The 14328-nt window shown below is 42.5% G+C and overlaps 1 protein-coding gene across 2 annotated transcripts; it reads right to left on the bottom strand.

The window, feature by feature from the left end:
• Positions 1 to 1259: 1259 nt before the first annotated feature.
• slc17a5 (solute carrier family 17 member 5) lies at positions 1260 to 11638 on the bottom strand. Of its 2 annotated transcripts, none has more exons than XM_046358678.1 (11): positions 11424 to 11638; positions 5123 to 5319; positions 4667 to 4900; positions 4392 to 4479; positions 4137 to 4223; positions 3729 to 3847; positions 3139 to 3300; positions 2930 to 3062; positions 2604 to 2751; positions 2344 to 2434; positions 1260 to 2089 (listed from the first exon to the last, which is right to left on the bottom strand). In XM_046358678.1, the coding sequence occupies exons 1-11, from the start codon at positions 11503 to 11505 to the stop codon at positions 1952 to 1954; spliced, it is 1479 nt and encodes a 492-aa protein (XP_046214634.1). In that variant the 5' UTR covers positions 11506 to 11638; the 3' UTR covers positions 1260 to 1951. The 2 variants fall into 2 exon arrangements, with proteins under 2 accessions (XP_046214634.1, XP_046214633.1); XM_046358677.1 differs by having other exon boundaries at positions 5123 to 5317; positions 11421 to 11636.
• Positions 11639 to 14328: the final 2690 nt, after the last annotated feature.

The raw sequence follows: 14328 nt of genomic DNA, 5'->3' as shown, positions 1-14328 counted from the left end.
CAACATTGTTGATCTATCCTCAGTGTTCTATCACAGCCATTAAACTTTAACTGTTTAAGTCAACATTGGCCTCATGGTGAAATCCCTGAGCGGTTTCCTTCCTCTCTGGCAACTGAGTTAGGAAGGACACCTGTGTCTTTGTAGTGACTGGGTGTATTGACACACCATCCAAAGTGTTAGAACTTCACTATGCTCAAAGGGTAACTCAATGTCTGCTTTTATTTAATCAATTTTAAATTCAGGCTGTAACACAATGTGGAAAAAGTCAAGGGGTGTGAATACTTTCTGAAGGCACTGTACAAGACCATTATTCATGTTTTGCACAGCAGGCACATGATTGAACTTTACAGCCATACCCTGGTTGGCTTTAGAATTACCCCAAATGAACTTGTCAGTGTAATTACAGCCTAAATGAGTCAAGACGCCCATGCATATTCAATAAGATTTCCTTGAAATGTTTTATTAGACTTACATCAGTCATTGACTGAAATGAGCTGTTCCTCATTTGACCTTCTCTTAAAGATCAGGCATCAAATATGCCAATATCCACATTTAAGATAATGTGATTACTGTGGCTGCGTTTAGACAGTCCAATTTATTACCACGGTTGTATTTGTTGATGGATTTACAGGTACATTACCCATTTCAATTTATGTTTATAAAATATGTACCTGTCGGCTGACTCAATTTGTTTTCAATATTATTTTCCAGTTAAAGGGTTCTCTTTTCATGGCTTGCTCAAAATGAGCCTTCCTAAAGTTATTTATAATGAGATCAGTTTCAGGAGCACAGACGGTTTGGTAGTTGGGTTTCCCAAGGGATGTATGTCATAGGCCGGCATAACTAAATATTTGGAGTACGGGCATGCCCTTTTGATTTCCAGTTACATTGTTGCGAGCAATAACAGGCAGCCCAATTCTGATTTGACAGATCAGATGGGAAAGATCTGATGTGATTGGTCGAAAGACCAGTTAATGGAAAATAGATCAGAACGTCTAAACGCTGCCTCGTGTACAAAGCTTATAAAGAGACAGTATGTAACTAACATAACGATGAAATAGCAAATTGAGAAACGGACCATTTGTGGTCTCAAACATAAGTACTGTTCCTTTGGGTGGGGGGACAAAGCCTGTGCAATAAATGTCATCCTCACATAAAGCAACCAAATTGGCAGTATGCCATAATTAACATTGTAAGTAGCATGTAAAGCAGCTCTCCATCCTCTGAAATGTCGTTAAAAATAAATCAAGTAGACAAGACCCTTTAAAACTCATTCATTGTAGTTGGTTCAGCAAGTAAACATAACTGATCAGTAAAAACATTTTTTTAGACACATTTGGATGGTAGACACACTGCTGTTTATCAGTATTCTGTCACCTGTGTTGATTAGATGAGATATACTGGGTTGATGATCATAGTTCTATACTTTAGGCACAAGCGGAAGGCCAAAAAAAACAAGTTTCTCACAAGTCGAGAAACCCACATGGATTCTATCCTGGGTGACTGTGCTCTTTCAGTTGGCAATAACTCTGCTACATACAAAAACTTTCATTTACCGTATATGGCTATTTTTCCTCCTGAGCATCGAACAGAGGAAAAACAAATGACAAAGTGGAAATGCTACTTGTCTGATGTCAGTTCATGTAAGACTTGAAACGTAAAGGAATTTAAAAACAAGCAAACTCTTACCTGTAAACAAAATAAAACACTAAATGTGGTTATCATATCACAAGAGCCTACACAAAGAGTAAAATTGTAATTGATTTTTTTCTTTTTAAAATGCACTTATACCCATTATTGGGTCCACTTACCAAAACTAAAAACATTAAAATATTAGAAGTTACTTTAGAAGGCTGTTTCCCCACTAGGGTTGTGTGTAGAATAGCTTGGTTGAAACAGTCCCATGACTGCGAGTCCATTTTGGTCCACAGGGTGTCACCCTTTGTCCCCCTCAGTTGCCATGGGAATGGGGATTGTGGACAGCCCAGGGTTGCACCACGCCTTGACCAAACACCGTGTAGAAAACTGCTCCAAACAGGTTGATCCCAGCAGAGATGTAGAACACTGTCTGCCACTCCTCTATAGTGTTCTACAATAGGAAGCAGAGCAATCTGTGAGACCAATAAAGTCAGTTGAAGTTGCCCCCATCTATACACTGGTTTAAGGTCAGTGCTGCCTTGTTTCTCCCAAATACTAGTTAAGGCTAAGCTGATCCTAGATATGTGGCAACTTTTACCCACATCCTGAGCCCAACACACACCCTACAAGTCCAACAATCATGAGTTTCTTGACACTGTGCTTTCATGGTCTGAAAGATGTGATGAAACCAGATGTGATTCTTACATTTTTGGTCAAGGCTCTTGCTATGACTGGTCCCACCATACCAGGTATTGTGGCAAAGGAGTTGGTTATTCCCAACAAAATTCCAGCATAACTAAAAGGGAAAAGGAACATTCACACTAGACAGTTATACATCTCACAACAAGACAAGTTGATGGTTACTTCTGTTTTACTATGCCATTTAAGTAAATGTCTGGTCATTTCTCTTGCTTAAAATTAAGCACTACCATAGCAACAGTATCAATAGTGATGACCAGTCTTACGATGGAGCGATGTCGAGATGGTTGATGTTGAATCCGGAGGCAACGATTCCTCCCAGGGAGGAAGAGATGGAAAGGAAGGCTACTGCCAGGATGTAGTTACAGCCTGTATACCCAGCAGCCACAATGAACACTGCCGGCCCAATCATACCTACATACACAGACCCAATATGGTAAATATGGTCATTTGATTTATCCAAATGTAGAGGTAAAGTGAGATACAGCTAAAAGACAGACCATGTGGGTGTTTGAATTGGCAGATTGTGAGCAGAGAGGAGACTTGTGTAAGCATGACTGCATGTGTGTGTTACGATGATGCTGCTCCTCACCTACGAGACTGAAGGCCTTCCTGACAACCACAGTCCGGTAGAAGCAGTTCTCCCTCAGGTAGTCAGCCAGCTGGCCGCCCAGCACAGCCAGCAGCCCACAGCCAATGTAGGGAAGAGCCGACAGGGCACCGTTCTAATATGGGAAAACACTGGGTTAATAACAAGAGTCTGTGGGTGTGTATAAACTCAGAACTAGTGTATAAACACACCTCTTTGATGCTGAAGCCCAATACATCACTCATGTATGTGGGCAGCAAAGTGAGTAGCGTGTAGAATGTCCAGTTGTAGGAGAAGTGAGCCACTACTATGGCCCACAGCGGCATGGATGTCAAGATGGACCCCCAGGGGATGTGGTCACCCGACAAAGTGAGCTGAACAAGAGAACAAAAGACTGCCATCTTAAAATACCACTTGACTTGCATGTGAAATATCACTGTTCTCACAGGCTTATTTGAGAGTGGCTGAGAAAAGCGCTTCGTGGATGTTTAAAAACAAAAGGGAGGGGGGGTGTTTAGTCAATGTCTATAAGTAGAATATAATAAAAAAGTTATGAGTGCAGTAAAAGGTTTGCATAAAACGGTGTTCCTCCTGTTGAATGTTACACCAAATAGTTTGACATTTTACACTAACAATTACTTTTTTATTTTCTTCTCAGATGTACTATACATAACTTAACTGTATTCTACATTTATGAACTAAATCCTCACGAGCCTCACAAAACCAGTCTGCCATTTGATCAAGAGATTGGGCCTTAGATAAAGTTCAGACACTACAATTCCCAGCTGCCTTTGCAACGTACCTCCTTATTCAGGGAGGAAGTGATGTAGAGTCGCTCCTGTTCTGTGATCCGCGGGTGTGTGCTGGGAGTGTTACTGACAAGTAGCGCCCACAGGATGAACCACACAATTCCCACAATACCTAAACACACACACAGTCAAATAATGCACAAACTAAGTTGCTTTGGATAAGAGTGTCTGCTAAATAACTAAAATATACTTTTTTTATTTTTAAACAAGCATTACTCGTGACATGGACTTAAATTTCCCCCACTCAAATTTTCCACTGTTTTTCCCCTTCATGTTCCGTAAAAAATATTGTATAAACAAGGAAACAGTGTCTGTATTCATTGCATGTGTAAGCATGAAAACAGACAAAACTGTCTCTCTGCACAAAGCTGACACTACAGAAAACCCTCTGCTAGCCTTACCAAAGATATAGAAGACCCAGGTCCAGTCAAGGTAGAAGCAGATCTGAGCAGACAGGGGAAGGGCAACCACTGTACCCAGCTGAGCACCTGGAGAGAGGAGTTTTTTTTATTAAACTGCTTTGTGGAGAAGAAAACAAATATATATTTTTTAAATCACCTAAATTTAGGAAAAGTATAAGCCACACATGCAAACATGAGTGAGTTCCCAGAGTATGAAAGGGTGTGTGTGCAGGATGGGATAAGAGTGAGCATTACCAGTGTAAGCGATAGTGAGCAATCGGCTCCTCTCCATTGGCGGGGCCCAAAATGCCCACATGGCGTGCATGGCTGGAAACGTCACTCCCTGTTGAGAAATACAAAAATATCCCTGGATTACAGACTCGGTACACACTGAGAAGTAATCAGGTAAACATTATGAGCAAAATAAATCCCCCCCAAAAAAAGTGGGTTGAGGTCATACAGATGCTAAAGTATGAGTTCTCATGAGTACTCGACAGAGCTTATAGCCATCTTGCGTGTACACACACTACCTCTCCAATACCCTCCAGCACTCTGACAGCGATAAGGTAGCCTGCACCCAGGTCTGCAGCCATGGGGGTGAGGAGGGTGAAAACCACAGTTACCAGGATTCCTAGGCCCAGTAGCCATTTGGCCCCATACTTGCGTGCCAGGTAACCCCCTGGGATCTGAGTCAGGATGTAGCCGTAGAAGAAGGAGCCCAGGATCCAGCCTTGGGTCTCAGAGTCCCAGTCATACACACTGGCCTGCCAGACACACAAAGACACAGATAATGATTCTGTTCGACCAGAGCAAACAGGCCAGTCAACACAGGTGTGGTTGCTAATCATGTGGTGTCGTGATTAAGTGTTACAGTCAGTCGTAGTGTGGTTGTGTAATGTGTGCAGTCATAGTGGTCGTGGTTTTTACATGATTACTCATATTGTGGTTGTGTTTGGGGCGAGCAGGGCTGGGCTGGTGGTACTCACAGTGTGGTTGTATATGGGGCGAGCAGGGCTGGAGTGTGCAGGACATACTGATTTGCTGGTGTTGCCGCTGGCGTCTGTGTTGTTAAGCATGTCCACCATGGCAACGCTGAGGTTGACCCTAAGGGCATAGGCCACAAAGAAACCATAACAGGAGAGCAGGGACAGACCGTACCTCGAAGAGCAGCACGCAGGGAGCTGAGAGAGAGGGGAGACCACAGAGAGAGTTGTGAGGTGCTAGAATTCATTGGATCAGGCACAGTGCAATATCACAGGATAATACATTATTTTGAGAATGCTAAATGTTGACAACTACATCTTTTGTCCTTCACAATATTCAACAACGAGGAAGGGTTTATAAAATAATCCCCTTAACATGGCTATGGTCGGAACATGGTAAGACATGACTCATTAAAATGCAAAAAAATACAAATAAAAACAAATCGAGGTTTTAAGGAATTATGTTTATGGTTTGTGGAGACCTGCTCATCAAACATCTCATTTCAAATCATGGGCATTAATATGGTCCCCCCTTTGCTGCTATAACACCCCCCACTCTTCTGGGAAGGCTTTCCACTAGATGTTGGAACATTGCTGCGGGGACTTGCTTCCATTCAGCCACACGAGCTTTAGGGAGGCGATTAAGTCTGGCTCGCAGTCGGAGTTCCAATTCATCTCAAAGGTGTTTGATGGGATTGAGGTCAGGGCTGTGCCAGCCAGTCAAGTTCTTCCACACTGATCTCGACAAACCATTTGTTTTGACCTTGCTTTGTGCACGCGGGCATTATCATGCTGAAACAGGAAATGTCCTTCCCCAAACTGTTGTTGCCACAAAGTTAGAAGCCAAGAATCATCAAGAATGTAATTGTATGCTGTAGCATTAAGATTTCCCTTCACTGGAAATAAAGGGCCTAGCCTGAACCATGAAAAACAGCCCCAGACCATTATTCCTCTTCCAAACTTTACAGTTAGCACTAAGCGGTCGGGGAGGTAACGTTAGCCTGGTATCCAAAAAAAATGGCTCCCGAGTCCAATGGCAGCGCTTGGCATTGCGCATGGTGATCTTAGGAAATGTGGGCAGCTGCTCGGCTATGGAAACCCATGAATCTTCCAGTGAACAGTTCTTGTGCGGACGTTGCTTCCAAAGGCAGTTTGGAACTCCGTAGTAAGTGTTGCAAGTGAGGACAGACGATTTTTACACAACACATGCTTCTGTGAATTTGACAAACTGACTTGTTGGAAAGGTGGCATCCTATGACGGTGCCATGTTGAATGTCACTGACCTCTACAGTAAGGCCATTCTAATGCCAATGGTTGTCCATGGATATTGCATGGCTGTCAGCAACAGGTGTGGATGAAATAGCCAAATCCACTCATTTGAAGAGGTGTCCACATACTTTGTATATGTACAGTACCAGTCAAAAGTTTGGATACACCTACTCATTCAAGGGATTCTTTATTTTTACTATTTCCAACATTGTAGAATAATAGTGAAGACATCAACACTATGAAATAACACATATGGAATAATGTAGTAACCAAAGTGTTAAACAAAGACTTGTTTAACAAAAGTGTTAAGCTTCATGAAGAATGCTTTTCCAACAGTCTTGAAGCAGTTCACACATATGCTGAACACTTGATGGCTCCTTTCCCTTCACTCTGTGGTCCAACTCATCCCAAACCATCTCAATTGGGTTGAGGTCAAAATGATTGTGGAGGCCAGGTCATCTGATGCAACACTCCATCACTCTCCTTCTTGGTCAAATAGCTCTTACACAGCCTGGATGTGTTGGGTCATTGTCCTGTTGGAAAACAAATGATAGTCCCACTAAGCGCAAACCAGATGGGATGGCGTATCGCTGCAGAATACTGTGGTAGCCATGCTGGTTAAGTGTGCCTTGAATTCTAAATAAATCACCAAGTGTCACCAGCGAAGCACCCTCACACCTCCTCCATGCTTCACGGTGGGAACCACACATGCAGAGATCATGCATTCACCTACTCTGCATCTCACTAAGACACAGCAGTTGGAACCAAAAATCTCAAATTAGGACTCATCAGACCAAAGGACAGAATTCCACCAGTCTAATATCCATTGCTCATGTTTCTTGGCCCAGGCAAGTCTCTACTTATTTATGTCCTTTAGTAGTGGTTTCTTTGCAGCAATTTCACCATGAAGGCATGATTCACACAGTCTCCTCTGAACAGTTGATGTTGAGATGTGTCTTTTACTTGATCTCTGTGAAGCATTTATTTGGGCTGCAATTAACTCTAATGAACTTATCCTCTGCAGCAGAGGTAACTCTGGGTCTTCCTTTCCTGTGGGGGTCCTCATGAGCCAGATTCATCATAGCGCTTGATGGTTGTTGCGACTGCACTTGAAGAAACTTGAAGGTCTTAATTTTCACGATTGATTGACCTTCATGTCTTAAAAGTAATGATGGACTGTCAATTCGGTTTGCTTATTTGAGCTGTTCTTGACATAATATGGACTTGGTCTTTTGCCAAATAGCTACCTTCTGTATACCACCCCTACCTTGTCACAACACTACTGATTGGCTCAAACGCATTAAGGAAAGAAATCCCACAAATTAACAAGGCACATGAAGCTGGTTGAGAGAATGCCATATGCGTGCAAAGCTGTCACCAACACAAAGGGTGGCTATTTCAAGAACCTCAAATATTTTTGGTTACTACATGATTCCATGTGTTATTTCATAGTTTTGATGTCTTCACTATTATTCTACAATGTAGAAAATAGTACAAATAAAGAAAAACCATTGAATGAGTAGGTGTGTCCAAACTTTTGACTGGTACTGTGTATGTAATTAAAAGTTTCATTAAAGTTTGGCTACATTTTCAGGCGCCTCCCTCATGTCAGCATAGGACATGACAGGATGTAGCCAAAGGCTATCACCAACACTTCAACATGTAGGCTAATATTTATGTACATTTGCATGCCACTTGTGTTTTTCTTAAGATAATAAAGCTACTGTTTTTTATTTGTCAAATACATGTAATTGGCCATTCTGATTAATTGGGAACCTCTTGAAGGCCAAATGGCCTTGCCTCTAAAATCACAAAATCCAGGCCTGGACCTCGGACCCCCTTTGTGATCCACTGCTACACATAGTTTTCAGAGGAAACACTGTTCTACAGCAGATCTCTGTTTTTAGTACCATTAACTACGGCTGAGAGCAGTTTGAGACTGAAGATTGCCATGATTCAACAATAACATACTTTTAATTCCCAAAGCATTCCTTCCAGAACAGAAGCGCGTTTTATGCAGCCTGTGGGAATGAAATGGTGTCTGTCTACTCTTGACCATGGAGTATCTAAACCTGGAACCTGAAGGCAATATAAGACATGCAACTCAGAGGGAAGGGGATGGCTCACTGTTCATTTAAAATGGTTAGGCCTATAGGCTACTTCTGACAGTTGAGGTGCCAGCAGGTCTAGAATAAATATTTGACAGATGAATATGGTCATATTGGGAAATAGTGCATAGGAAACAAATGCTTGGTAAAGCAGTTTTTTTAAATGCCTGTTTTAAAATAAACCTGCAACAGTTGTAAATGACACTTGTTCGACAACCAGTGACACAAGCAATAAACTGCTGGCAAGAAGAAAACGCAAATCACGAGACCGTGGAGAAATATTAAAACAGTGGCACTGACTACACAGAGAAGGTAGGGTGGTTGGTTAGCTAAAAAGGTGAGATATTCAACTGCTGTTCACATGGTAGACTGCTTGTAGGCCCCACTCTTGTTCGGAAAACACTGGATTATCCTTACTTCTCCCACCACTACCACTCTCCCCACTCCAAATGATATCAACAGAAAAAAACTACAGGGCAACTTCCAGACAGTTACATAGGCCCAACAGGCTGACTATGCCGAAATTCTTACCTGACAGGACAGCAGACATCCATTTCCGTAACACACTTGAGTGCATTCCCATATGCTATTTAGCGTAGCTCTCGAACTCAATATGCTTAACCAATATTGATCTGTCCAGAAGAAAAACGTTATGGCCTTTTAGCAGATTGAAAAATTGGATGTGTTGATTCCTGCTTTCTGGCTTCAATGTGCTACAGGAGAAGCGCATCCCCAGTAGACTAATCGACCTTATGTATACATAACCTAAGTTGATTCCTGGGCCTAAGGAGAGGTGGAGTGAAGGAATATATACGATCCTCAAAAATAATATTGCGATATATAACTATCACACCCCCATCACTAGCGATTAAGAACAGTTTAAAACAGACACCAGTTAGAGAGCCCTGAAGGAACATCTGTCTCGCAGGGGAATGTCCCACTAATAGTCCAACGGCCACCAACCAAAAAAAGTGTTTTGTGACCCAGAAAACAAAAACGTAAAATGTCTACATCATTTTGTAGATCACAAATTCTTAATAAAATGATCTAAAACTTGTTAAAAAAAAGTTGCAGTTTAAATATTAGAAATCATAAAGGTACAATTTTGAAATCATAGTGCATTTTGGGTAAATTCCCCCATGTTACATCTTGGTTACAATTGTTACACATGTTCTCATAATTGCAGAAAGCAACGCATGTACCGAGTAGGGTCTACCTAGGGCTGGGCGATATGGCCTACAACTTGTTGGAGAGGCAGGTAGCTGGGCTATACGGCCTACGACATTTGGGGCGGTCTAGTGGTTAGAGCTTTGGGCCATTAACCGAAAGGTTGCCGGTTCGAATTCCTGAGCTGACAATGTAAAAATCTGTCGTCTGAACCTGAACAAGACAGTTGGCCTACTGGGGAACAGTGGGTTGTCACTGTAAATAAGAATTTGTTCTTAACTGACTTGCCTAGTTAAATAAAGGTTACATTAACTAGTAATATATATATATATATATATATATATATATATATATATATATATATTTTTTTTAACAGTATTTAATGTTTTTGAATAATAAAAGTTCTAAATTTTCTTCATGAGTAGTGCGTGAACCTAGGGTGGCAACACATACATTCTAAGTGATTTCAATGGGCCTTTATTGTGATTGTTTTCTACTGTTCAATTCAACTTCAACCACAACCATGTCAGCATTTTCAAACTTCTACATTTGTTACACTCATTTCCACACTGCAACGTAGGGCTGCACGATATGGGCAAACAATCTAGACCTTATTTTTAACCAAAATGCTGCAACTGCGATTTGACTTGCAATTTATAGTAGACACTTTGGTGAACTGTTGAAATCGTGGAAATAGAATGATTGTTCTAATTCTATAGTTAGAATATAATAGTGAGCTATTTGAATTCAGTGTTGTTTGCCAGGGAGGTGTTATTGTGACAGGGTAGGAACGCGCTCAACGGCCAAGCACACGTACTGTCGTGGATGCAAGGTCCGGTCACTTCTGACACCAATGTAATGAAACAGGCAGGGAGCAGGTCTTGAACCCTCGACCTTCTAGCCCGAGGTCCGGCGGTCCATGCTCGTGCGGCAGGGTCGATTTCCGCGCTTATAAACCCAGGGTCGTTAGATTCTATTTTCAAATGAACCCCACTTATTAACCTTATGCCTAACCTTAAGACCAAAAAGTTAATTTGATTTTTCATCAACTTTGACGATAGAGATGACTATGGCAGGTAACTAATGGAAACAGTCTTTCCACGCCTGCTACGTTAGGTTTCCATACACTAACTTATGTCGATCCACCCACTTACTCTGCAACGCACACTTTCATACACACTCCACGTATGCAGTTGCCCATACCTGGTTTTCTGGGTCACGGGACAACACATTTTTGATTGGTGGTCCCACCATTTCAATAATACATGTCACCAATAGCAAATGGACATGCATGGGCTGATCAAACAAGTAGCTAAAAACTATGGTTTACCGTCAATCATACAGTCGAGCCAAAACATTCTTTATGAACAGTTCTCTCGTATTACCTGTGTAAATACTTTTTTAAAAGTGCCCTGGGGGTAAGGAATGTTTTGGGATTTTTAAGTCTCTTAGCGGAGCACCTGATTAAATGTTTGGTTCAAACTGGGCTGAAGCGCGTTTAGGGTACGCTCTCTTTCCGTCACCTGATTCTCGTAAACAAAGAAAAGGGTGAGGCAGTATGCAAGCAGCAGAGGCATTAGTTTGCTACTGTAACTAGCTAGTTACGCAGATCATTTATCCGAATGTTTCGAAATTAACTAGTAAGTTAGTAGCCATTTTTTGTAGGCATTTTTTCTGTATCCTATGTCAATATAAGTACTCCAATTGTAAATATGAGTTAGCTATCTAACAAGGCAGGTGTTTCAGCTGGCACTCACCTCTTTCGACTTTATCATCTTGTCGACTGAGCAACAACGGTTGTTCTTGGTCATCGGTCTCCGTGTCCGATATATATCGGTCCATTGCACATCAGAGTTCAATGTTTTGAGTTGCCATACCTGCTGTTAGATTTTAATGAACTGAGCTAGCTATATGAACGATTGAATCACGAGAACTGTGAACGGAAGTTTGGAAAGGAACCGGTGTGAGGTCCATTTCTTTTTCTTTGGTGGGGTTTTACGGCGGACTACATCCTCCAATGGTGTATTGCCGCCATCTATTGGGTGGGGTGAAAACTTAGCAGCGTTAACAAAAAAAGGGGGGAAGCTTGAAAAACATAATATTTTATTTAACTAGGGAAGTCAGTTAAGAACAAACTCTTATTTACAATGACTATCTACATCAGCCAAACCTGGAAGATGCTGGGCCACTGCCTGTATTCGAACTAGGGTGTCTGTAGTGACAACTCAAGCACTGAGATGCAGTGCCTTAGACCACTGCACCACTCAGGAGCCCCTATAAAACATAAACAAAACGCATACACAAAACATACTCAGCCCCCATCCCCACAGGAGGCCTTTTGCCTTTTGGTAGGCCGTCATTGTAAATACAAATTTCTTCTTAACTGACTTGCCTCGTTAAATAATACTTAAATAAAAATGTAATAAATGGTGCCCGAGAGGGGGGAACATCTTCAGAAAGTATTCCCTGCAATGTCTCAGCTATGAAGGCCTGGCAATCCAAAAACCCTTTACCGCATTTACAATGATATCCATTTTTTTATGTTAGTTTGGCCACTACAATTTAGCACCTGCGCAATAAACGCAACAAAATCCACCATCTTCACAATCATTGTTTCAGGATCCTGAAACTGATGATTGACATTCTCTGCGGGGCATCCACTGTCATATCTTCATCATCTCCATTTTTTGCAGGCCATGTAATCATTTGGCCATGTAAAAATGTAATTTAATGGGAATTACTTCCGGCGCCCCTGTTACTTCCAGCGCCGACAGAGATGGCCGCCTCGCTTCACGTTCCTAGGAAACTATGCAGTTTTTTTTTTTTACGTGTTATTTCTTAACTTAGTACCCCAGGTCATCTTAGGTTTCATTACATACAGTCGAGAAGAACTACTGAATATAAGATCAGCGTCAACTCACCATCAGTACGACCAAGAATATGTTTTTCGCGACGCGGATCCTGTGTTCTGCCTTTCAAACAGGACAACGGAATGGATCCCATGCAGCGACCCAAAAGAATGACTCCGAAAAAGAGGGAAACGAGGCGGTGTTCTGGTCAGACTCCGGAGACGGGCACATCGTGCACCCCTCCCTAGCATTCTTCTCGCCAATGTCCAGTCTCTTGACAACAAGGTTGATGAAATCGGAGCAAGGGTAGCATTCCAGAGGGACATCAGAGACTAACGTTCTTTGCTTCACGGAAACATGGCTCACTGGAGAGACGCTATCGGAGGCGGTGCAGCCAGCGGGTTTCTCCACGCATTGCGCCGACAGAAACAAACATCTTTCTGGTAAGAAGAGGGGCGGGGGCGTATGCCTTATGGCTAACGAGACATGGTGTGATGAAAGAAACATACAGGAACTCAAATCCTTCTGTTCACCTGATTTAGAATTCCTCACAATCAAATGTCGACCACATTATCTACCAAGAGAATTCTCTTCGATTATAATCACAGCCGTATTTATCCCCCCCCAAGCAGACACATCGATGGCTCTGAACAAACTTTATTTTACTCTTTGCAAACTGGAATCCATTTATCCGGAGGCTGCATTCATTGTAGCCAGGGATTTTAACAAGGCTAATCTGAAAACAAGACTCCCTAAATTTTATCAGCATATCGATTGCGCAACCAGAGGTGGAAAAACCTTGGATCATTGTTATTCTAACTTCCACGATGCATATAAGGACCTGCCCCGCCCTCCTTTCGGAAAAGCTGACCACGACTCCATTTTGTTGATCCCTGCCTACAAACAGAAACTAAAACAAGAGGCTCCCACGCTGAGGTCTGTCCAACGCTGGTCTGACCAAGCTGACTCCACACTCCAAGACTGCTTCCATCACGTGGACTGGGATATGTTTCGTATTGCGTCAGTTAACAATATTGACGAATACGCTGATTCGGTGTGCGAGTTCATTAGAACGTGCGTTGAAGATGTCGTTCCCATAGCAATGATTAAAACATTCCCTAACCAGAAACCGTGGATTGATGGCAGCATTCGCGTGAAACTGAAAGCGCGAACCACTGCTTTTAATCAGGGCAAGGTGACTGGTAACATGACCGAATACAAACAGTGCAGCTATTCCCTCCGCAAGGCTATCAAACAAGCTAAGCGTCAGTACAGAGACAAAGTAGAATCTCAATTCATCGGCTCAGACACAAGAGGCATGTGGCAGGGTCTACAGTCAATCACGGACTACAAGAAGAAATCCAGTCCAGTCACGGACCAGGATGTCTTGCTCCCAGGCAGACTAAATAACTTTTTTGCCCGCTTTGAGGACAATACAGTGCCACTGACACGGCCTGCAACGAAAACATGCGGACTCTCCTTCACTGCAGCCGAGGTGAGTAAGACATTTAAACGTGTTAACCCTCGCAAGGCTGCAGGCCCAGACGGCATCCCCAGCCGCGCCCTCAGAGCATGCGCAGACCAGCTGGTCGGTGTGTTTACGGACATATTCAATCAATCCCTATACCAGTCTGCTGTTCCCACATGCTTCATGAGGGCCACCATTGTTCCTGGTCCCAAGAAAGCTAAGGTAACTGAGCTAAACGACTACCGCCCGTAGCACTCACTTCCGTCATCATGAAGTGCTTTGAGACACTAGTCAACGACCATATCACCTCCACCCTACCTGACACCCTAGACCCACTCCAATTTGCTT

This window comes from Oncorhynchus gorbuscha, linkage group LG08, assembly GCF_021184085.1.
Source record: "Oncorhynchus gorbuscha isolate QuinsamMale2020 ecotype Even-year linkage group LG08, OgorEven_v1.0, whole genome shotgun sequence".
Classification (NCBI taxonomy): domain Eukaryota; kingdom Metazoa; phylum Chordata; class Actinopteri; order Salmoniformes; family Salmonidae; genus Oncorhynchus; species Oncorhynchus gorbuscha.
This window is presented reverse-complemented; position numbering and strand designations above follow the sequence as displayed.